General features: G+C 40.8%; 1 protein-coding gene across 9 annotated transcripts in view; it reads left to right on the top strand.

The window, feature by feature from the left end:
- VEZT (vezatin, adherens junctions transmembrane protein) overlaps positions 1 to 25,612 on the top strand; it is a 99,000-nt gene that overhangs the window by 59,503 nt on the left and 13,885 nt on the right. For all 9 annotated transcript variants that reach the window (XM_073327512.2, XM_073327507.2, XM_073327503.2 and 6 more), the window contains 5 exons: positions 7,176 to 7,323; positions 14,904 to 15,235; positions 16,361 to 16,554; positions 18,418 to 18,518; positions 19,577 to 19,784. In XM_073327512.2, coding sequence (XP_073183613.1) covers positions 7,176 to 7,323; positions 14,904 to 15,235; positions 16,361 to 16,554; positions 18,418 to 18,518; positions 19,577 to 19,784 — 983 coding nt within the window. The remainder of the gene's footprint in view (positions 1 to 7,175; positions 7,324 to 14,903; positions 15,236 to 16,360; positions 16,555 to 18,417; positions 18,519 to 19,576; positions 19,785 to 25,612) is intronic.

Here is a 25,612-nt window from a genome sequence, read left to right as displayed (position 1 = left end):
TTTCCGTCTCAGGAAAGGGTAGGCATGGTCATCCCAGTACTCCACCTCCTGACTATCCTCCTGGGTTAATTTAAAACATTGGATCCTGCTAACACCTACATGTTTACATGAGTCAGTAACTGATTGCAACATACTACATTTGTGGGTAACTGGCATTACAGGCTTTTCTTTGCCCTATTACTGGGATGTCTGAAGAGCAGTAATTAGGCTTTTGTCTAATTTAGGTTACTGAAAAAGTTTAAATGAAGTTCTGCCTATTTGGAGGTGCACACTCAATGCTTCTTTCTTATGGGCTACCAAAACTTCATTACAGGCACTGCTTTTTCTGCTCAAGTGGTAAAATTCTTTTCTGAAGCAGATATTAGTCTTTTAATCCTGTGAGAATTAAACAGGTGGAAAATCATTTGAGTCTGGGAGTGAAAGGGTGGAACTTGTAATTAACTATCCCAGAAAACAGTTGAGCCAGCTGGGCAGGAGACCAGTGCCTTATATGATCCCAGAGGAAGGGAGCATTGCGTTTGCAAACCCAAATAAAAATAGAAATTAAAGAAACGTGGTTTGAATTAAATCTTTTTTTCCCCTTAGGACTTTATAAAAGAAACATTTTCAGAGTTCTGCAGGATAAAGGTTTCTGTATATGTATGATAGCAATTCAGTATTTGCAGTTGAAACTTTTCTATTTTGTGACCAGATAGCCTAAATGCTAAAAAATCATGAGTCATCCCCCCCACCCACCCACCCACAAAATATATATAGTAACAGGGCAAGGCCAGATGCCTATAGAAAAGTAGTGGGAGATAGATATATTAGCTCCAGGCTAAACAAATCCCTGGTACCAGGATAAGTGAAATGGCAGCTGCTCCAGGTCAATTAAGACACCTGGGGCCATTTAAGAACTTTCCAGAAGGCAGGGAGAAGGCTAGGTTGATTGGGACACCTGAAGCCAATCAGGGGCTGGCTGAAACTAGTTAAAAGTCTCCCAGTTAGTCTGGTGGGTGTGCATGTCAGGAGCTGTGGGAGGAAGTTGCGCTGTTGGAGAGACTGAGTAGTACACACCATATCAGGCACAAGGAAGGAGGCCCTGAGGAAAGGGGGAAGTGGAGCTTGAGGAAGTGAGGGCTGCTGTGGGGGAAGTAGCCAAGGGAATTGAACATGTCATGTTTCTAAAAGGTCAGCTACCATAGCTGATACTATTAGGGTCCCTGTGCTGGAGCCCGGAGTAGAGGGTGGGCCTGGGCTCCCCCCGCTTTGACCCCTGATTAATCACTGAGACTGGGAGACAACAGAGACTATGTAAGGAAGGATAGCTTCTCCTCAACTCCCTCACTGGCTTATGATGAAAATGGCTCAGTAGACTGTGACCCTTGTCTCTAGAGAGAGACGGGTTATGTGGAGAGTCACATTGAGCCTCTGAAGGTAGCGAAATCCGCCAGGAAACACGGGACCCACAGAGGCAAGGACAGAGCTTTGTCATACATATATATATATATATATATATATGACAAAGCTCTGTCCTTATATAGGCTTAAAATCATGAGCGTTTGGGGTTTTGTTTTGTTTTTTAAAAGAACATGGTATCTTTTTGTTTGCTGTTTAGGTTGGGGGCGTTTAGCTTACATCCACTTTGCATTTTTCAAGCATTTCTCCACATCCAAAAGCTAGAAAACATTTTGCTGTTGTGTTTTGTTGGAAGCTGAGATTCTCATGCAATCTCAACTCCAGCAGCTGAGGCTATAAGTAAAATACCAGATTTCGCAAAAGTTGGTAACACTTGATACCCACCACAAAGTAAAACTATTACAAAGCACAGATTAATCAGAGAAACTCAGTGCATGTAATGTATACAACATATTCTGAAAAGAGCAGGCATTCATTAAAGTTTGAAATTGTTCAAGCCTCTAATTCAAAATCCTAAAAATATTGAAGCACAGGACTGGCAAACACTAGGGAGGAGACTAATAGAAAGCTTTCAGTGTTCAAAGAATACCAAGTAGTAGGGTTGGTAATAAAAGTATTACCATGTACCCACCAGTACGCCCCTGGCCCCCAAATCTACTACAGAGGGCATGGAACTGAGTGAGCAAGAAAGTTGGGCATCAGGAGAGAAGGGGATTCTGGAACTGGTGATTTGGTAGGAGGTGGTGGGGTGAAATCAGGCTATTGTACATAGGGTATAGTATATCTAAAATGTCTGCTGCCCATGGTGGTGGCTTCCATATTATGTTCTCATAACCCACATTCTCTTTTTTTTTTTTTTTCTTTTTTTTTCTTTCTTTTTTTTTTTTTTTTTTTTTTGTGGCTCATGGGGAGAGGAAGCAGGATGTATCTGATGACACTCAGACCTACTTATCTTTTACTATATACAGCCACCACCAAGACAGCCCAGGAGTGGGACTAAATCAGCTCATGGATGGAAGAACAGCTGGTTGAATCTGAGTAAGACAGAGTTTATGTTGGTGGGCAGAGGAAAGCACACAGAAGAGTTTGTAGCCACGGTGCATTCTCCTTTGGGTTGAAAGCACATATCCACAATTGATCAATTCAGACTCTAGTGTAGGCATGTTCCAGTAGTCCTGGCTGACATTAATCTCTAACATAGCAGCCTCTGTGAGTAACGCTTTCTCCAGTTGGCTAGCAGACTCTGTCGCATCCTGGTGGACTGTGACTTAGCCTCAGCTATTCAAATGTCTGTCAACCCCTTTCTGGACTGCAGCAATGCAAGATACCTGTGTGACGGGTTGGATCACAGAACCCCCTTGGGGCTTCCAACTGATGTGCCAAGACTACTTCTGCCTCTGCTTTCCCTGCCAACTTGGGACTCCAGAGCCCTGCCTGGCTGTGCCAGACACGCTTGCCGGCCACAAACACAGACCCAGGCCTGAACCACATTCCACAAACTGCCAGCTTAACTGAAAGCAGCTGAAGAAGTGTTCCTGTCTTTAACACTTAGATGCCCAACTCTCAATGGGGTCCAAATTCCAAATAAATCCATTTCCCCCTGTGTAAAGCTTATACAGGGTAAACTCATAAATTGTTCCCCCTCTATAACACTGATAGAGAGAGATGCACAGCTGTTTGCCCCTCTCTTCCCACATATTAATACAGGGTCGGCAACCTTTCAGAAGTGGTGTGCCGAGTCTTCATTTATTCACTCTAATTTAAGGTTTCGCATGCCAGTAATACATTAACGTTTTTAGAAGGTCTCTTTCTATAAGTCTATGATGTATAACTAAACTATTGTTGTATGTAAAGTAAATAAGGTTTTTAAAATGTTTAAGAAGCTTCATTTAAAATTAAATTAAAATGCAGAGACCCCCCTCAGACCCGGGCAGTGCCACTGAAAATCAGCTCACGTGCCGCAGGTTGCCTACCTCTGTATTAATAGATACGCTGGGTTAATTAATAAGTAAAAAGTGATTTTATTAGATACAGAAAGTAGGATTTAAGTGGTTCCAAGTACTAACAGACAGAACAAAGTGAATTACCAAGCAAAATAAAATAGAACACGCAAGTCTATGTCTAATACAGTAAGAAAACTGAATACAGATAACACCTCACCCTCAGAGGTGTTCCAGTAAGCTTCCTTTTACAGACTAGTCTCCTTCTAGTCTGGGTCCAGCAATCACTCGCATCCCCTGAGGTTACTGTCCTTTGTTCCCGTTTCTTTCAGGTATCCTTTGGGGGGTGGAGAGGCTATCTCTTGAGCCAGCTGAAGACAAAATGGAGGGGTCTCCCAGGCACTTAAATAGACTTTCTCTTGTGGGTGGATACCCCTCCCTCCCTCTGTGTAGAATTCCAGCTACAAGATGAAGTTTTGGAGTCACGTGGGCAAGTCACATGTCCATTCATGACTCAAAACGTACAGGTAGCAGCCATGGTTCACATGCTACCGTGAACGTCCTCACATAGACTTCTTATGTGGATTGGAGCCTTCCAAGATCCATTGTCCGTTAAGTGCTTCTTGACTGGGCACTTAACTTGCAAATTCCTTTCTAAAGAAGCTGACCAAATACCTTATTAAGGTTATTTAAAATCAAACAAGTATACAGCCAATATTCATAACTTTGAATACAACAAAGACACATGCATACAAATAGGATGAATCTATTCAGTAGATCATAACCTTTACATAGATATGTTACATGGCATATGTAGCATAAAACATATTGCAGTTATGTCATATATACATTCATAAGCATATTTCTATAAAGCCTTATGGGGTGCACCATCACAACCTGGGTATGAAGCCTTCATTGCTTAGGCAACTCCAACTAATACAGAATACAGCAGTATGTCTGCTCAGCAACACAGGCTACCACAAACACATTCAAATTGTTGTCCTCTCTCAACGCTAGTTTCCCATAGAATATCAAGTTCTGAGTCCTTACCCTCGAAGTACTCCATGGCCTGGGTCCAGAATACCTAAAATATCATCTATGTTTCCAGGATGAAGGCCATGGTTGACAACTCTGGTCCTAAGGCGTGGAATTCTCTACTATAAGGGTAAAGCTTGTCAGTTCAGGAGACAGAACTTTTTTGGAGGCTTGCTTGAGACTGTGGAACAAACTCTCACAGGAACTAAGGACCATCACAAACCTCACCACCTTCTGCTCCAAGAGCAAGGTGCACTTCTTCAACCTGCCTTCTCTAACTTACCTCCCGCTTCGGAGAGGATGAGAGAGAATGAACCACATGTGACAGATGGAAGTCATGTCCTGTAATACACCACTGGAAGTTGCTCAGATATGTGTGTACGCTGAGAGCAGAATAAGAACCTATTTAAAATAGTGCAGAATAGAACAGAATTTGAATAGTCAAGATGCCAGTATTTGTATACAGATTTAACGTGAATATACTGTTTTGTTCCATTTTTAGAAAGTACATTACCCTTAGTAACAAAGGTGTTAGATTCACTTCATTTTAAAGACAAGATTCCATAGACTAATATAACCCAAAACAATATGACTTTGCTGTGAGGTACTTCAACATCTATATTGTGATTTTTTGATAACATTAAAGCCTTGCAGTTGAAAAAAGGACTATAGGGTGCTACTTCAGTATTGTGGTTGTAACCTGACATAATTTGGAACTGAAATGTTACTCTTGATATCCTGTTATTTGCATCATTGCTTGTCTATATATAGCCTCGCAAAACCCTAGACCAGTTTTCCAGCTGTTCCTAAATTTTTTGTGGTAGTGAAGCCATTGACTTACCACAAAAATGTTTACTTCAGATTTGTATAGTATCATTGACCCTATGGAGGATTTGCCATCCTTTAATGCTATGGTTCATTACTTCTACTTCACCATTCTTGTATTTATTGACATTAAACTTTATTTAGCTTCTATATTCGTAAGAATATTTTCCTACAAAGGCTTTTTGGTAGATGAAGGTATGTTCTTTTTTCTGTGCAATACAATACATTGAAAAGTACTGCATCTATTATGTAGTCTATGGAATTTGGACGATCTTAGCAGTTTCCTATAAATTGGCACAGATGGTTTATGAAGCCCATTACTGTCTTTAGCAGAGTTAAGTATTTTAAGTTTTCAAAAATCAAGTGGAAAATAGCTTGTTTGCTAGAAGGAAAATTTAAAATGTGACTGCATAACTATAGCCTCATTCAACAGAGACCTCACCCTTTATGCCCAACTTCACTATTCACGGTACATTAAAACACCTGTATTTCTGGTGACATAAACCTGGTAGCATGATTCTCTGATATACTTTGTACCCCTCATCTTCCCAAACAAAAAAAACAGGCACACATGCTATTTTTGGAGAAACCTGAGTAATTGGTGTTGAGACAGGGAACCTGCAGATATAAGTATTACAGTAGAAACTCACTAAGGGTATGTCTACACTGCAATTAAAAACCCTTGGCTGGCTCAAGCCAACTGACTAGTGCTTGCAGGGCTCAGACCAAGGGACCATTTAATTGTAGTGTAGACATTTGGGCTTGTGCTGCAGCCTGAGCTCTGGGTCCCTGTGCTCTCACAGGGTACTAGAGCTTAAATGTCTACACTGTAATCAAACAGCTCCTTAGCCTGAGTCCGGTGGCATGGGCTAGCCATAGGTTTTTAATATCAGTGTAGACATAACCCTTTGGATCTGATCCAAAGCCCATTGAAGTCAATAGAAAGACTCCCACTAATTTCAGTGTGCTTTGAATCAGTCCTTAAGGCCCCAAGCCTGCAAGTGTTTTTCTGTGTGCTTAACTTTGTGCCTCTGAGAAGTCTCATTTGAGCAGTTACTTCAATGGGATTACCCACATGTATAAGGGTAAGCACATTCTTAAGTATTTGTATGATCATGCTGATAACTGTGAAACCCATTGGTAATCACCTCATTTTGCAAATGATTAAGTAGGTGAATATAATGTAACAAAGATACTGCATCACAAAATATGCTTTCATTTATTTTGACTTATCGTTTGACAATAATATATTGTAGCTACTACAGAAGTAGGTACTCTGGTATACTACGTTCACAAAGTGTATTAAATTAAGTTTTAGTGATATGCAATCTTACTATACACCATGTTATAGCTGAGAAATTTGTGAGACTGATCAATTTTATGCATCAGCAATGTAAAAATTTGGGTTTGTCTACTATTCATTAAGAAATTTCAAAGAATTACTTTTTAAAAACCTGCAGATATGTGATTTGCTTTAACATTGATCATTCTCCACAAAAAATAATTCATAGGGAAATCTCCTATCCTGGTTATCCTGGCTTCTATAAAACACACAAACCATGAAACGTTCATTACCCAAAATTTTCTTGTCTCTGGCAGTATTGCTCTTAACTTGTTGAACGTGTACTTTTTAATTTTAAGGCTGTCATTAAAGTTTATTGTGAACTAGCTTGTTGGTGGTTTGGCAGAGATTTCCTCAATTAAAAGGAATGCAGCGATTATTTATTAGCTGTTTATTATCTTTATTGTTTCAGTACCTTTGTCTACAACTTATTGTACACATTTGAGCCTTTAAAACTTATACAATGAGTAAGGTTGTACGATGATCACTTAAAACTGGACTTGGACTGCATGTGTTCTCCAGTAACTTGCCAGAAAGATCCTTAGTAACTGGAGGTTATTAGTTGCTTTGCCTGTCTCCCCACCCTCCATTTAGTACAAAGGCTTCTTTGTTAACTGCTTTAACTCTGACTAAACCTACCCTCTGAATGCGGAGAGTGACAACGTGACCAACTATATCTGTGTAGTTCCTTTTAAGGAACTGGGTCTGGGTCTGAGTGAAGAGCAGGTGTCCGAAGAGGAGGCGCACAACCTCACAGATGGCTTCAGCCTGCCTGCACTCAAGGTAATCCATCCTAGAAGGGAGAGTGCATGCTTACGTATACAGACTCATGCAAATCCATTTCAGTTGTGATAATGCCCTGCTGTTTCTTGTTTCAGATATCTGATTTTTCTCTCCCTACTTGTGTCAGTCTGTAGTAATAGAATACATTTAAAGAGCCCTGAGTGAGATTCGTGAATGCTCCAGAAGCTCATCTTGCATATTTTTACAACTATGGGCTTTTCAGAGGATTTCATTTAACATTTAATTAAAGAAATGATGTGCAGTGCAGAATGGGGTGTTGAGTTGTCTAAATCATTCTTTTATTTAATAAAAAAAATTGCCATTCACAAATCAGTCTCTTCCCAAATGTTGTATTTAAAGCTATGATTTAATTTAATCAGTGATGATGAAAAAGTCCATAAAGTAATTTCTCAATTTGTACATGTCCCTTGGCTAATCCCTTGCTACTCATCTTGACTTGAACAAAAAGAGAGACATTCCAAAGATGTACATTGCTGGTAATTGAAAATGGAAAAAGCCGCATTTATTTATGCTGTAGGGTTCATAAGCTGGACACTCATAAGCATCATGAATCAGTGTGCTACTTTGATTTCTGAAAAATGTTTAAGTAAACAGAATGGCAGACATCTAATGATCTTTAAACTAGGAATTTGGGCAAGATGATTGGGAGATGCTCATTTAATCTCCACATCTAATTCTAATACTGAGTGGGAGGAAAATCAAGTAAAAGAGGATACAGCAATGGAGAGAAGAAAAACAGAGGGTAGGAGAATGGACAAGAGGAAAGATAGTGTTAATCCCAATGACAGTAATAGCCAGGTAGGCGATACTGGTAGTAAAATGACTGTACCTCATCAGGTGAGGAATCTGAATGAAGCCAAGCAGAAACAACTAAAATGTCTGCACACCAATGCAAGGAGCCTATGTAACAAAATGAAGGAACTAGAACTACTGCTGCAGAAAGTGAAACCAGATATTATAGTGATAACTCATATTCCACCATGTTTCCATTATGACTGAAAGGCAGGTATTGATGGGTATGTGCTGTTCAGTGAAGACAGAAATAAAGGTAAAGGTGGTGGAGTAGTGTTGTATATTAATGAGGAGTAGACTGAAAAGAAATTAGAAGTGATGGAATGGATAAAACAAAATCTGTTTTGAGTCAAAATCACTTTAGGGAAGAAAGGTAACAGACGCTCCACCGGGATAGCACTTGGGATCTGCGACAGATCCTGAGGGTCTGATTTGGATATAGAAAGAGATCTCATTAATATTTTAATTAAATAAATATTACTGGGAATTGTGTGATTATAGAAGACTTTAATTTCCCAAATGTAGATTGGAGGACAAGTGCTACTAATAATGGTAGGGCACAGATATTCCTGGATATGATAGCTGACAGATTTCTTCACCAAATAGTCACTGAACCAACAAGAGGGGATGACATTTTGAATTTAGTATTGGTAAGTAGTGAGGACCTCAGAGAAGAACTGGCTGTAGAGGACAACCTTGGCTAGAATGATCATGATTTAACTCAGTTTAAACTAAATGGAAGGATTCAGAAAAATAGGTCGGTAACTCGAGTCCTTGATTTCAAAAGGACAAACTTTAAACAATTAAGGGAATTAGTAAGGGAAGTGGACTGGACTGAAGAACTCAAGTATCTGAATGTGGAGGAGGCTTGAAGTTAGCTTATGGAACTTTGACTTACAGTATCTGAAGCCTGCACCCAAAAAATCATAGGGAAGTTAAATTTGTTCAAACTGGATGGACAGGCACCTCAAACAGGTTATTAAGAGAAAGCAGAAAGCCAACTGGGAATGGAAGAAGAGATGGATCAGCAAGGAAAACTGCCTCTTGCAGGTTAGAAAGTTGTAGGGAAAAAGTGAGATCTGCCAAAAGCCAAGCAGAGCTGAACCTTGCAAAGGAAATTAAAACCAACAATAAAAGATTCTCTAACCATATAAATAAAAAGAAAACAAGGAAAGAAAAGAAGTTGGACCACTAAGCACTGAGTATTGGGTAGAGATTAAAGAAAATTTAGGTATGACCTAGCACCTAAATGAATACTTTGCCTCAGTTTTCAATAAGAGTAATGAGGAGTTTGGGGACAGTGGCAACATGGCTAATGGGAACTAGGATATGGAAGTAGAAATTACCACATACAAGCTAAAAGCCAAATTCAATCAGCTTAATGGGACATCCAAGAATATTAAAGGAACCAGCACATGAAATTGCAAGCCCCATAGGAAAGATTTTCAACGAATACATAAACTTGGACATCATACCCTATGACTGCAAACATAGTACTTATATTTAAGAAAGGAAAATACATGATCTGGGCAACTGTAATGCCTGTTAGTTTGACCTCAATTGTATGTCAGGTCTTAGAACAAATTTTGACAGAGAGAGTGGTTAAGGACATAGAGGTAAATGATGATTGGGATAAAATACAGCATGGTTTTACAAAAGGTATCGTTCGGACCAACCCAGTCTCTTTCTTTGAGAAAATAACTGATTTTGTGGACAAAGGAAATGCAGTAGATCTATTTTACCTGGATTTCAGTAAAGCATTTGATACAGTTCCACATGGGAAATTATTAGTTACATTGGAGAAGATGGCGATTAATATGAGAATTGAAAGGTGCTTAAGGAACTAGTTAAAAGGAAGACTAAAATGGGTCATTCTGTGAAAGGTGAACTGTCAGGCTGGAGGGAGATTACTGGTGGAGTTTCTCGAAGTTCAGTCTTGGGACCAATCTTATTTAACATTTTCATTAATGACCTTGGTACAAAAAGTGGGAGTGTGCTAATAAAATTTGTGGATGACACAAAGTTGGGGAGATATTGCCAATATGGAAGAGCACCAGAATATCATACAACCTTGAAAACTGGAAGTAATAGAAATGGGATGAAGTTTAATAGTTCAGGGTCATGCACTGAGAGATTAACAAGAGTTTTTGCTATGAGCTGGGGACTTATCAGCTAGAAGCGACAGAGAAGGAGAAAGATGTTCAATCACAGGATGACTGTGAGCTGTGGCCATGAAAAAAGCTAACACAATCCTTGGATGCATTAGGTGCAGTATTTCTGGTAGAAACAGGGAAGTGTTATTACCATTATACAAGGCACTGGGGAGACCTCATCTGGAATACTGTGTGCAGTTCTGGTCTCCCATGTTCAAGAAAGATGGATTCAAACTGGAACAGGTGCAGAGAAGGTTTATAAGGATAATTAGGGGAATGAACAACCTGCCTTAAGAAAGGACACTTAAGGAGCTTGGCTTGTTTAGCCTACCAAAATGAGGGCTGAGGTGAGATATGATTGCTCTCTACAAATACATCAGAGGGATAAACACCAGGAAGGGAGAAGAGATATTTAGGATAAGGGCTAGTGCTGGCACAAGAACAAATGGATATAAACTGGCCATCAAGAAGTTTAGGCTTGATATTAGGCAAAGGTTTATAACCATCAGGGGAGTGACATTCTAGAACAGCCTTTCAAGGGGAGCAGTGGGAGCAAAAAAGGTTAATTGTTTCAAGATTGAGCTTATTAAGTTTATGGAGAGGAGGGTATGATGAGATTGCCTAAAATGGCATATGGCCCATCCGCGACTGCTATTAGCAAATATCTCCAACAACTGGAAATGAGACACTAGATGGGGAGGGCTCTGAGTTACTACAGAGAATTCTTTCCCATGTTTTCTGGCTGGTGGGTAATGCCCATATGTTCATGGTTTAACTGATCACCATATTTGACTGATCACCGTGGTTTAACTGATCACCAAAAATTTTCTGCCAGGTTAGATTGGCAGAGACCCTGGGGGGGTTTCACCTTCCTCTGCAGCATGGGGCATATGTCACTTGCAGGTTTGAACTAGAATGAATGTTTGATTCTCTGTAACTTGAAGTCTTTAAATCAAAATTTGAGGACTTCAGTAACTTAGCCAGAGGTTATGGGCCTATTACAGGAATGGATAGGTGAAGTTCTGTGGCCTGCAATTTGCAGGAAGTCGGACTAGATGACATGATGGTCCCTTCTGGCCTTTGAGTCTGAGTCTTTCTTCTTTTGAGATATTGAATATCCCAAGTCTGCATGAGTAAATGTGTGCTATTGAAAGAAGATCCCATCTCTTCAAAAGTCGGATTTTCAAATCAGGCATTTTTTTGTTTTATTATCTTAGAAAAAAATTCATTATTGTTTGACTTTTGTGTGAGTTTTATTGTGTTATATTTTGTTCAGTAATCTCAGAACTTAATTTCTTTTGTCCTGGCAGTAAATATTGTCAGTAATAGAGACTGATAAGCTTTGAGGCTTAATTTTGAATAGACAGCTTTGCTAAATGGTAGCCTTTGGTTTTCATAAATTGCTGTTCTAGTAGGAATTATGCAGACCAAGTTACTTTTCCACTCTTCGTTGGGCAGCAGAAGCCATAATTGTCATAATTTGTAAATGCTTCCAAACCCAGGCTTTGTTTATATGCATCTTTCACTGGTTTAACTAAAATCAATTTTTAAATTGATTTAAACCACTGCAAACCCCATTGTGGACACTTAAAATCAGTTAATAACTGTCTTATATCAATTTTAGCTTAATTCGTTAACCAATCATCTTGTAACCTGGCTGTGAAATAATTGAACAAAATGTATCAATATAAGCCAATTTTGCTTCCGTATGTGGATTTTCACCAGTGTAACAAAATAGACTTAAACAATTTTACTAAAATCAGTTCAACATTTGTGTTGCGAATCCTAAATTTGTGCATAGTCCTCTTGGGTGCTAGCTTCCTCCAGAAAACCTCTAATATAGTGCATTTCAGCAAAATATGTATACACATCCAGATATCTTTTAATGTTTCTTTGTCATTCAAGCATGTCTAACCTATATCTGTAATTTTGTGTTGTGTCTCAGCCTGTGGGTGAGGAAACTCTCCTCAAACAAGAACAGTTGACAGAGTAAAAGTACTTGGTATGTGAATAAATCCTCATCACAAAACAAAACATTGATTCTATCCAGAGGAAAGTATCTAGGGTAATTTGGGGCAAGTATCTTTGCGTCCTAGCAACCAAATATCTGCCAATAAAAAGAGACAAAGCTTGTTCTTGACTAGAAAGGTCAATTGCTACCCTAAACATGTTCTGGATTCCCTTTTCTCTGGCCCACATGCCTTTTTCCAGGTAGGTTTTGAATTGCTCTTTTACCAAAGTTCTCTACTTTTGTGGGCTGCCTGTTAGTCATTCACTATTTTCTCCTTATATTCTGTTTATATGGGCCTGTCCTCCTTTTATGTTTAACTCCTAAGCTCTGACTTCTTGCTCTGAGCTGTGTGATGATACTCTTTCCTCAGGCTGCCTCCTTTTCATTTGGCATTCTTTATAATACCCAGCCAAACCCCAGTGTTGAATACAGCGATGAGTAGGAAGTTTGTGTTGTGTAGCACTTGCCCCTGTGTTAAATTCATATCTTTCTAAGTGTTACCTTCAGATAACTCCTACACCTGGAAGCAGTCATCTTTTCAATTCTTTATATTACAGAGCAATAATCTGTTTTCCAGGTGAATATATTGCTCAGCAGCTCCCCAAAGTTATTCATGCTATTAGGAAGATGTGTGTTTTGGAATGATTATCAGTCCAACCAACTAAGTTCTTATAATGGTGCTCATCACCATGGTATCTGAGCCCCTGACTGTGATCATACGTTAGAGAGACGTGGTGGATGAGGTAATATCTTTTATTGGACCAACTTCTGTCGGTGAGAGAGAGAGAAGCTTTCAAGCTTACACAGAGCTCTTCTTCAGGTCTCGAACGCTTCTCTCTCTCACCAACAGAAGTTGGTCCAACAAAAGATATTACTTCATAATATTCTGCAACCAATATAGCTACCACACTGAACATGGTCATATGTGGTGGTTGCATATCCTTAAGTGTGTCACTATTACGGACATTTTCCTTTTGACAGTTGATGTACTGGAAAGACCACTACCCATTTACAACTGGAAATGATCTATAATTGCACTCATATAAGGCCTTTCCGCCCAGAATATCAGAAGGTTAGAGAACATTACCTGTGAACTAAATATTGTCCCTCTTTTACAGATGAGAAAATAAGATTGAGTAACTTGACCAGTTGTGGCCCTTGGGAATCAATCTCAGATCACACTCCATACTAGCCCAATTCTGATCTCTGTGGCCATGTCTACACTAGCGAGCTTACAGTGGCACAGCTGTACCGAAGCGCTCCCACCGACATAGCGCTGTGCACACTACCACTTACGCCAGCAAAATTTATGTCGCTCAGGGATGTGGGGTTTTTTTCACACCGCTAAGCAACATAAGGGTGGTGAAACACTGGAATGCGTTACCTAGGGAGGTGGTAGAATCTCCTTCCTTAGAGGTTTTTAAGGTCAGGCTTGACAAAGCCCTGGCTGGGATGATTTAACTGGGAATTGGTCCTGCTTTGAGCAGGGGGTTGGACTAGATGATCTTCTGGGGTCCCTTCCAACCCTGATATTCTATGATTCTATAAGCATCACTGGCATAAGTGGTATTGTAGGCATAGACTGTGTGTGGGGCTGGTGTAACGGTTAAAAGTACTATCCTCCTCCTTTTTATAAAAAAGGCATTGCCCAGAAAGATGCTACTGTGACAGTTTTCTGAGACATGGGCCTTGTCTAGTTTAGGAAAACGTTTTGTTTGTTTTAGTTATGTAAGATGATTTGACATCCCCATTAGCACTTAGTGTAGACACAGTTTAACACCTTTAAAATAATGTTGGCTGGTCATGAAGTAACCTATGCTTCTCTGTAGACATACAGAGGAGCACTCAAGGGTACGACAAAAATGGGTTTTGCTTCATAATTCAATTTGAGATTCTGGAGAAATGTGAACAGAACGATTCCTCTTTTTCACTGCCAGAGTGAGTGACCTGACAGCTACCATAAATAATGATGTGAAGAGATTATTCCATTGTTCTGCCTTTATCAATGTTTCCACATTTTAATAGTATTTGTGAAGTTGCTCAGTTTTGTGCATAAAACAGTAAGTCAACAGCTCAGATTTCTTAGGATTTCAAAGTATATGTTGTTAATATATAGTGCTAATGGATTATCATTTCAATGCTGGGGGGAGGGATATAGTAGTCAGTAACAACGTCATAGAAATGACAACTCCAAGTTATGAGGGAAGAGTCTTCTTCAGAGCAATGTACATCCTGCTATTGGAATCTTGGCCACTCCTTATCTGTCCTAGGGTAGTCAGAGACTGTCCTAACTAGTGAGTCTGGCATATGGGCAAAGGAGTATTTTCCAAAGTGGGGATATGATGCGTTGGACCCCTGAAAGCCTTTTGTGTGTAAGGGAGCACGTGAGACCCTCACTGAAGGAATTTACAGTCACATAAAGTGTGAGACATCCAGACTAATATGACCTTCTCGTATGCTCCCTGGCACACAGTGCTGAGCATATATTCTGTGGGAGAAGATAAAATTGTTTAAAAAGGGGACAAAATGTTTTTAAAAGTGAATGAAGAAATGCTAATGTTTTTTAACAATGAAGACCATTTGATCCTTTCTGTATTTTGTAGGTTCTGTTTCAGCTGTGGGTAGGACAGAGTTCAGAGTTCTTCAGACGATTAGCACTGCTGCTCTCTCCAGTTAATGCATCCCCCAAGCCCTTGATCACTCCAGAACGTTTGCCTCATTGTATTTTGTCTGATGTGACTCAAAGTCTACCTCAAACTCATGCTGCCTGCTTAGAAGAGCTTAAGCGAAGCTATGAGTTTTATCGGTACTTTGAAACTCAGCATCAGTTAGGCTTGGAATGTGCAACCAAAACAAAACCCAAGTCAAGAGCTCTGAACAGCCTTCACACAGCCGTGCGCAGCTTGCAGCTCCATCTCAAGGCCCTACTGAATGAGTAAGTTTATACTATTTGAAAGAATGTGCCTGTAGTTAGAAAGCTTCAGTCTTGCGCTGCTTTGATTGTTGGTTTATATCCCAGATTGGAAAATAAAAGACAAAATTGAGGCTTGCAGCCATGCAACATAAAGGATGGGGTACATCTGTTAATGTAGACTGGGTTATATTTCTGCTTCCCTGCCCATATATTAAACAGAGTTTGCCAACTGGGAAACAATTCTGGTGTATATTCCACAACTGGAGGAAGATATTTAAGTAGTGTCCCTTATTTAGTAAGGAGCAACATGAGTGAGGTACAATCTTGTGAATTAGATATTTTGAAGAATTATATAATAGGGTCAATGTTAGCAGCTCTCTGGGAATCCAGAGGGGTCTGACCAGCTGCCTTTCCCTTTCGTATAAGCGATTGCACATATAACAAGTCTGTTCTGTTACAGAATTTATTTAATTGAGGTGACTGTTGCTCAGAGCAGCCTGCATCCGTTTTAAGAGGAGATGACTGGAATTAGAAGTTTTCAACTGGAATTGAAGGATTCCGTTCTATTCAGGTTCTGATACTGTGCCCGTCACCATAGGATCTGAGCTTTAAACTATAACAGCCACACGCATTGCCAAGTATTGTGAAGCCAAAATCTCTCTGTCCTACATGGAGTTGGTTACTGTAGTTGATTGGTTAATCTTTAGATATTCTGTGGTGCTACCACCCCCTTGAAGGTGAACTAGAAGGCAAAAAGATTCATTAAAACCCTCCATCTCTTTAGTCCCTCTTTTTGAATGAACCTGAAAGCATGGTTCAGTTTTGTCTGTTTTGCAACAAAATTCCAAACATTTTGAAAGAATATTCAACACACAATAATTATATGTTATATACCTAAAAAGATTTTTCATTGGTACAGTTAGTGAAATAAACACAAAGCCATCTAAATTTAATGGATTACCATAATGAGAATGGAGGAGAGGAGGAGTTTGGCTTTAAAAACATATGAAGCTGGCTAAACTACAGTTTAAGAACATGGAGGAAACAGGAGTAACACAGGATACCAATTAAATTCAAAGCCTGAAGAAATCATGAAGTACGAGATTCAGATATGTTAGTGTGATATTTTCCTTCCCATTCATCTAGGGTAATAATTCTTGAGGATGAACTTGAAAAACTTGTTAGCTCTAAGGAGACACAAGAACTAACTTTAGAAGCCTATCAAGTCCTAGAACAGAAACTAAAGCTGATTCAGCCTCACATCCAGGCAAGCAACAGCTGCTGGGAAGAGGCCATTTCTCAGGTGGAAAAAATGGTTCGAAGAAACCCGGATAAAAAGGGTACGTTGAAAAGCTTCTTTTAGCAACCAGCTGACTGAATGTGATTAAAGAGATTTGTCTCGTTTACATTTCCAAGGCTCTTTTCTAAACATGTAGCTGAGTTTTGTGTAAATTAACCTCCTGTTGCAGATAGTTTTCCAAAGTGTCCAGTTTAACATGTCGCTCCCATTTCTCCTTGATGACTTTGAAGCTTTTGACCGGCAAAAGAATTTGTATAGTTGTTATTTTTGAGTGCTCAAAAGTGTGCTAGGCACAAATTCAGATTGAGCCAACCTGATAACATAACACAAGTTGTTTATTTGTGAACTTTTTCTTTCCAAAGATGGACTGTATGTGAGTGGACAGGATTATTATGAGAATGAGTTCTTGAGTCACTTAAAAATAACTTACAGGGCAGAAATTACTTGTTTGTCTTTTCCCAAACAACATTTTAAATTGTACAAGAAGTGAATACATGGTGATCACAAGAATGTGTTAGCTATTCACTTACTTTTCCTGAAAAAGAAAAGGTCTGTTCTGGGAAAAATATGCTAGTGTAGGGTCTAGGCAAAAGAAAAGATCTGAGATAAGATCCCTAGAAACTAACAGTGACTTAACCACTGGAATCTGAAACCAAAAATTTTGGCGTTCTTCCAGTACATTTTTGTGTGTAAAACTTTCAGAAGTTTGTTTTTTGTTGTTTAGACTCTCATTTAAATATGTTTTTATTTAAATAATGAAAAGAGAGAAGGGTTTTGACATAACTGTCCAGATTTTTTTCAATGACTGTTTAATTCATGGATGAGTAAATCACTTTATACAGAAATAGGAGTCTAATAGAGTAAACTTGAGAATCCTGCTTTTAAGTTTCAATACACTATCCTAGTATAGGGCCTAGTAGTACTCTTGTTCTGGAAGGAGGAATTTTCCTTTACACTTGTTTTAGGTTCCAGTTCTACATCCAGTTTTTACCTCAAAATGTGAATATTTTTCCTGGTCTAGTACACTAACTTTTAGGCATTTACTGAATAGGATTTCATCAGTTGCACACTAGCCAATTCATTCAATCTTTTTTCCCCCTTTTTTTGAGACAACGTTGTACAAAAATTGCTATGGGGGAATGAGGGTTTTTTTGCGGGGTGGTGTTACGCTGCGGGGGGGAATCGGGAGTGCCATAGTTTTTTCACTTTCCATTTTGTCCTGTAACTTTCCCAGAAATGTGTTGATTTTCAATCTGTGTTTCACAACATGCCTAAAGGAATTATGATTAATACAAATGAATATTACAATATATTTTCCTTTCTACTGATTATCATAAATCAAGTATCTTTAAAAAAAATCCATGAATTTAAGCCCAAAATAACGTTATTTTATTTGAAAAAGACCATTGTGCACACCGTCCTAAGGTGTGATTTATTAATAACTTCTTTTTAAAAAATTCAGTGCTGTGGAGACATCTAAAAGTGTCATTAGTTTCTGAGCAGCACTCCTGTTGGGCAAGCATTCTAAATATTTGGGTGTTGTTAGAAATTCTAGTTAACATCTGTAAATATTTCATAACAAACTTTCAGTTCTTGGTAACCTAATAATTAAAAAGCAAAATTGGCAAAACCACTCAACATTCTAAACTTAAATAGGAACATAATGTATGTCGGCCAAGTTGCTGATGATTCTCAGGGGATACCCTGAAGCTTTTAGCATGTTAGTCCTTACAGTGTGCTCAGAAAGGTAATGGAGTGAGTATCAGTGTCCTTTGCATTGGAGTCAGGCTCTGACTCAGTACCACACTGAACTCTTAAAGATCAGTTATCTGTTCATTTCCACACTTAATCTTTTTTTGTTTTAATCTCTTTTCTCCCACCCCCTTCCTCCCCCAACCTCCAGGCAAACCTGAATCATATTGTGATAACACACACTGCCCCATGATACCATTACTACAGCCTGCCCTGCATATAGAGGACAAAGACCCAATCCCTGAAGAGCAGGTAAGAATAAGTGGATGCTTTCAAAGTTATATATGAATTTTGTGTTGCAAAAATATTTCCCTCACCCATTTCCTTTTTTAGCTGCTTAAGCAATGACCTTACCTCCTTCAGCAAGGTATGTAATGCAGCTAGCCAATGCCCTTTCGTTAACAGACTTATGAACTACTCTACTGCAGACAGGGTATATAGTACCTATGTGTACCACATGGCGGTGTTCCCCACCCAGGAACAAAGAGCTTTGAAATTAATTTTGAATCCAGTTCCTGCATATGCTACCTTGGAACCAGATAAAGACATCTCTAAAAAAAAATGTGGATGAAGATATACATTGGTTAAAAGGCAATATATTAAACTGATTCTTACTTGCATTAACCTAACTAATCCTATATGGTTTCCATAGGCTTTGCATTTCTGAACACTTAAAATATGCTTTAACATAAACAATTCGGTGCGTTGTTTTCTCTCTCAGTTTAAGGGCACTCATTTGAAGGCTAAAGTAACTGGAAAGAAAAGTCGGCCTCAACTCAAGAATTAATTGATGGGCACAATTTGAGAGAAGATGAGCCCCCTTCCCCGCCCCCTCATCACCACTTCAAACTTTTCTGTGTTCAACGTGTTGATTCTGCCCTTTCTGAAGTTACCTGGTTGAACAGTTACCACTGATAAAATGAATACGATACCCACCCCTGAATGAACTGCAGGAGGGGAGAGTAAAAAAACAATGATAGTCGTCATATCCAATAGGAATTATGGGAAAAGTGATCCCCATCCCCAAGTCAAAATCTCCTTTTTGTATTGGTTGTTTGCACCAGAGTAAATCTGAAGTGACTCTGCGGACTTCAATTATCTTGACTTTATCAATGTCCTTACTCCAGTTTTATATTAGTGTAACTGAGAGCAGAGTCAGGCCCCCAAACTCCTGCCATGCGAATCATGTGGGTGACTATGGACTTGGGGCCCAATCCTCCTGCTGAAGTGCTGAAATACTGCAGTACCTCAAACGGCTTGACCCTTGAGGACTGTGCAGATCAAAAGAGCAGTTTATTCTTTTTCCGTAGGAATTGGAAGCATATGTTGAAGATACAGATACAGACAATGAATACAAAAGGGAGGACTTTTATTGCTTTTCCCAGGAAGAGAGAGAGAGACAAAAACGTGAGAGAGAGGAATCCAAGAGAGTGTTACAAGAACTGAAATCTGTGCTGGGATTTAGAGCTTCCGAGGCAGAGAGACAGAAATGGAAGCAGCTGTTATTTAGTGATCATGGTAAGTACTGTCTTTTTTTTTTTTAATTAATTTGACTCTAAGTAAGGGTGTGTGTCTGGTTACAATCAACTTTTGACATAGTATTGCTAGAATACATACTGCATTCAACTGTAGTAGTGCCTTTGATAGATCTGTGTGGCCCTAATTTGTTGCTCCATCTGTTCATATGACTTGTTAGCATCATTTTACTTTCCAATTAAAAAAAAAACAAGGAAAGGGAGTTTGGCCACGAACTTCATGATGCTAAGAATTTGTCTCTTGGAGCAGAGAGAATTAAGCATAGCGTACAGGGAATTGCTGTATGCTTTTTCATTGCTCTCCACCAAATCTGCTCTTCAACCAGGCAGCAAATTGTTTAGAATCTTTGTAAACGATAGTACATTTTCAGGTTTAGAAGAAATACTTTTTCAATTTTATCCCAGAATTACAGAGAGACATAGAGTGAAGTGACAGGCTAGATTTTGGTATCTATTCCAAGAAAGACAGACAGAAAATATTTTTTAAAAGCCAACAATCTAATTTGTAAGTAGAAAAAGGATTCTCCTGGAGTGGCCCTCTGACAGTCGGGAGCGGACTGCTGGCAACTCTACTCACTTGTTTCTGGAGGCAGGTATATGCAAATTTTTCTTTCCAGGCAACAGTGCATGGCTTTTAAAGAGCCAGTTTTGGCATACCATATGCCTGATTCTAGCAGTAAAACTAGCAGCTTAGTGCAGTTTCTCTCTATTTTTATTGTGAATATTTCTGTTTTCTTCTGCCTTTTTTCCTTCTCTGGTCTTCTCTCTCAATTCTCCTGCTTTCCCTTCCCTTAAAAGAAGGCTAAGGAAAAGCACTAAAAAAAGTGCAAAAGCACAAATCTACGAAATCTAGGTGCTCTACTTCAGAGGAAGGTGAAATACCCTTGTCCTTGCCTGCAGTGCTTCAGACAAGTGGAAGACATTTTCACATCATGGACTTGGCCAGATTTGTTGACAGTCATCTACTCTGGATGATCCAATGAGGAGACAGATGTCCCTTAAAAGGATTTCTGCAAGTCAAACAAGTCTAAGGATCTGGAATTCCCAGTGTGTGAAGACAGTCACTTTCAAGTGATCCTGTCTAGCACAGAAGCAGTCCAACACCTACCTTAAACTGTATGACATCAAGAAATCCAACCATCATGTTTGGCTGTATATCCCAGATGAAAGGCTCAATCTCCAAACTAGCCAGAAAAGGAAGGACCTGTATATTGCCTCCTTCAAAGATCCTGTGGACAAGTGCTCAGTAATACATCAGATGCAATTATGAGGCCTCTGTTCCTGCCTTCAAAGCCACATGTGTGATTGCATCTCTCACTCCCTCTCCCAGGTCCATCAAGCTACAATTCAAGTCAAGTCCAAAAGCAAAGGCACCAAAACACTTCAGACACTTCTCAAGAGCAAGTTTTCCTCGCTATCCTTGATCTACGCCTCGTGATGTCACATGATTCTTTTCTACACTCATCCTTGCTCTGCACCTACGGGGTCTTACGCTCTCCTTGGCAGGCACAGTGCAGTGGACTATCCACTGTATGTGACCCTCTCAGGCCTTCTTCCTCTTAGTTTGAAAAAAACAAGGAGGAAGTTGGTCTGAGCTGATCAGGCTCCCAGCCCAAGTCCAGAGGTCTCAGGGCTAATGGCTGTTGTAAAATAAAGGGAAGCCTGTGTTGGATACGCTTTTGAATAGAACACCAGCAGATGCCAGCCTGCATGGATGGGGCACTCACATAGACACCAGGCCTTCTCGGGCTTTGCTTGGGAGTCCAGGAGGGAGTCCAGCATGAGTATGTCCCTCCTTGAACTAAGAGCAATGGGCCAAGTCATTCATCAGCTTCTTCCCTTCATTTCTAATCCAGCAATGGAAATAAAATGTGGCAGTTGGACATCTGCTGCATACATTAATCTCTATGGAACACTTGGGACTGAGGTTCTGTGCATCTCTTCCAAAGTGATGAAGGAAGGTTCATCAGACCATCTGGGCCTGCATCCGAGGTAAACTGGAAATATCAAGAGACTGGCACAACAGAACAACTCTCACCTGGGCAACGGCAGCTGAATCCTGTAATCTTCAACAACATACTTTCAGCCTGGGACCTCTCTTGGGTGGGCCTGTTCCGATAGCAGTTCATCCCTGTTGTTCCAGGAACAGAGATTCTCTGGCTTGTTGGGGGCAGGAATGTTTTCATTCATGTGGTCAGTGCAATGGATGGATTCCTGCCATTCTCACCTTCTCACAGCAATAGCCAGAAAAATCTGGGGAGTGAAGATAATTATCATTGCTAGTCTCCCATTTTCTAAGGAACTTCTATGGCAGGGATTGGTGCTTTGTCAGAAGTCAACTTGACAGCCTGGAGACTGACGGATTGATGTTGCAGTCCTTCATCTGTTCTCTTGCATGATAGAGCTGTTTTTTCAATGTAGGATGCCTTCAAGTGTCTGGGCCTATTCAAAAATGTGGGGAATATTTTTTTTGATGCTGGGAGGCCAAAAACTTGCATCATCTTCAAGTCTTCCTTGAATCCATGCTACAGCTTCTCCTAGATAGCTATGGTATGGGCCTTAGTACATTTCCTTACAGATATAAGTTTTAGCCCTCAGAGACCTACCACTAATTAACTATGAAGACACCTTGGCAGTTCATCCTCACATCTCTTGCTTTCTCAGGTAATCAAAAGTCTTAGACCAGTCTCAGGACTCAGGTACCAGCTAGTTAAATGGAATTTCAGCGTGTACCTTTGTCCTCACTGAGGCCTTCTTTAAGCCACTTAGAAAAGTTTTCCACTGCTTCCTTTCTATCAAAGTCCCATTCCTCATGGCAGTTTCTTCTGGGAGAAGGGTCGGGAAAGTAAGAGAATGTTCTTGCGAGGAACCATTTTTTCAGGTATTTCCATATAGGTTTGGGTTTTAGCCCCTGAAATTTTACCTCAAGTGTATTCTCCCTTGCACATCAATCTGAAGACTGTTTTATTCCTTCCTTCTGCCCTATCATTGGCGTAGTCAGAGCTCTCAAATCCTACTTGACAGGACAGTCCTCTTCTAAACATCATGTGTCTCCTTGATGACCTGTAGTTACTACAAAATATGGTCAAAAAGAATCTAAAGTTACAGTCTCCCGATTGCTCAAGGCAGCTAACAAAGAACCCAACATTCATAGAATCTCAGGGTTGGAAGGGACCTCAGGAGGTCATCTAGTCCAACCCCCTGCTCAAAGCAGGGCCAATCTCCAATTTTTGCCCCAGATCCCTAAATGGCCCCCTCAAGGATTGAACTCACAACCCTGGGTTTAGCAGGCCAATGCTCAAACCACTGAGCTATCCCTCCCCCCATTGAAACATTGAGTTTTTAAAAATTCTCCTGGAGTTTGTTTGCGCTCCCTTAGCACTAACATGCGCCGAAAGAACAGAGCCTCTCCTGAAGAGGTCTGTAAAGCTACGATGTGAGTCACTTTTTCTTCACCAAGTATCAGAGAATTGGTGGTGCAGCCTCCATAAATAAATTCTCCAGTAGCCTGTGTCTGTTTGTTTTTGTTTAGATTCTGTCAGAAATAAAAAATTAGCCTGTCAATTACTGGATAGTTTGCAACTGCTTTGACTGGTTTTTCCTGTCTCTCTACCTCTGTTCTTCTACTGCTTGCTACTTCCCAGCAATTCTTTCTGGACTAGGGGAGGAGTGTTCTGTGAAAATAACCAAGAAACAGGCAAAATAGAATTGGTCTATCCAGTACCAGGTTTACAATGATGCCAATGGTGCCGCGGTATCAAGCGCCATCCCTCCTCTTACGTGTAGAGGGAGACCCCAGCGGGCACCGGGGCTGGCACTCAGGCTGGGACAGGAGTCTGCCCCGTGGGATGCATAGAGCCGCCTACCGGTGGCCCACCGCAGCCACCCCACAGCGCTGCACCCTGGGCTTGGCGAAGGGGCCGGATCCATCCAGGGGCTGCAGCAGGGCAGTCAGGAGCAGCAGTAGCAAGAGCAGAGCCATGGCGAGGGGACCATGCCAGAGCTCTGCAGCCTCAGGTGGCCACACCCCGACTCATGGGGCTGGGGTCACTGCTCTGCGGGGCATACATTCCACTCTCCGGGGCTTGGCTCCCTTGGTCATTGAACTCTGCTCAGTGTCTGCGGGGCACAGATCGCAGCTCTGAGCCCCTCCCTCTGGAGTTGCTGCTGTGGCTTTGCCCTTTCCCAGCCCCTGGCGCGGGGTCAGGGGGGGGGGCAGCCTCCCCTCCCCCCAACTCTCTGTCCTGCGTCCTCTCTGCCCTTTGCGGGCACTGCAGTCCCTTCCCCGGATCAGTTGTGGGGGGTCCAGGGGCTAAGCTCAGGCACCCCCTGCAGCCAGGGAGCCCCACTGCTGGAGTCAGCACTAAGCCCGGATGCACACCCTGACCCTCCCCACTGCACTGCCCCTTCCAGCGCCAGATGAGCAGGAGGCAATCAGGGAGCAGCCAGACCTCAGGAGAGTGGAGTCACGCACACCCTGGGTGCCAGGGATGAGTTGAGTGGATGCAACCTTGGTCCGAGCTGCATCTGGCCAAGCTGCAGCCAGGTGCGGTCTGGCCCAGTTTGCTTCAGAGAACAGGGTTGGATTGACAGCAGGAGGTGGCTCTGGAGTGGAGTGCCCGAGAGTGGCCCAACTGCGGATCGTAGAAAGGGGTCGGCTTCAGGAATAGAGGTTCAGGAGAAGCCCTGTTCTGGTAGGCAGTGTGGAGGTTCAGGTCAAGAGGGGTTGGTTCATAGAGGGTCTGATCCAGTTTGGGCTGGAAGGTGGTCTCGTTCAGTTCGGGGGTTTTGGTCTGGGGAGGAATGTTGGTCTGGGGTGGCATGTTGGTCTGGTCCAGTCCCGGAGGGAGGGGTCACTGTGGGGAGGGATGTGGGTCTGGTCCGATTTGGAGAGTTGGCCCAGTCTTTTGGGGGAACAGTTGGTCCAGATCCGAGTGTCTGTGCCTCTCTGCCTGCAGGGAAGGCCAAGCAGGGCAAGTATGAATAATGACCTTGTAAATAAAATGTCTGAGTTTTTCATATTTTTATTTTTTAAATGTTTTAAACGGTTTTAAATCCACCCCAGTTTCATACAAAAATTTAATTCAAACCCTGGTAGTTCATATGTGAAATGTGAAGCATGAGATAGTGGCAAGGTTCCCTTTTAGTGGGAGCAGCACGTGGCTGGTGTTTTGGCCAGCTTTGGCTTTTGTTAGCTGTGTTTTATTTTGTATTTTTTTTCTTTTCTAATTTATTTTATTACACATTATTATTTTTATGTACACTGGTGTGCATTCTTTCAGCCCTAGGGCTGACAGTGCTGGTCCCTAGTGGCAGCCACCTCCATCTGCAACTTAAACTATGAAATTTGCATATTCTTGCCTCCGGAAGCAAGTTGGTAGAGATACACAGTGATTCTCTTCAGAATGGTGAAGGGGCCACTCCATTAGAAGAACAATTAACAGGTGAGGCCAAATTGGTATACTGCTGCTACACTGTACTATGTGTGTGTTTGTTTTTTCAAATGTAAATCCTGAAGCATAAGTTTTCAGTGTGTTAAATGAAAATAATTACTAATGTGACAAGCATAAAAACACTCCCATGTTCAGTTAGTGAAAATAAATACTACTAAAATATAATGCAATGGAAAAAACTTAATACAGTAATCTTGTTTCCCATAAAAAGTTTGGTGTGTTTTCCAGAGTTATTTTCATCTCTGCTTACAGGGGTAAAGTCAGAATGGAATTAGAAAGGGAATGCCACATGGGAACCTGCTGTTGCTGCTCTTATGTATGTTCGTGCTGCTATTCTAATGGAGCTACTACAGTTTAG

This window comes from Lepidochelys kempii, chromosome 1 (assembly GCF_965140285.1).
Source record: "Lepidochelys kempii isolate rLepKem1 chromosome 1, rLepKem1.hap1, whole genome shotgun sequence".
Taxonomy (NCBI): Eukaryota; Metazoa; Chordata; order Testudines; family Cheloniidae; genus Lepidochelys; species Lepidochelys kempii.
The sequence above is the reverse complement of the archived record's forward strand: the minus strand, read 5'-3'. Positions and strand labels throughout refer to the sequence as shown.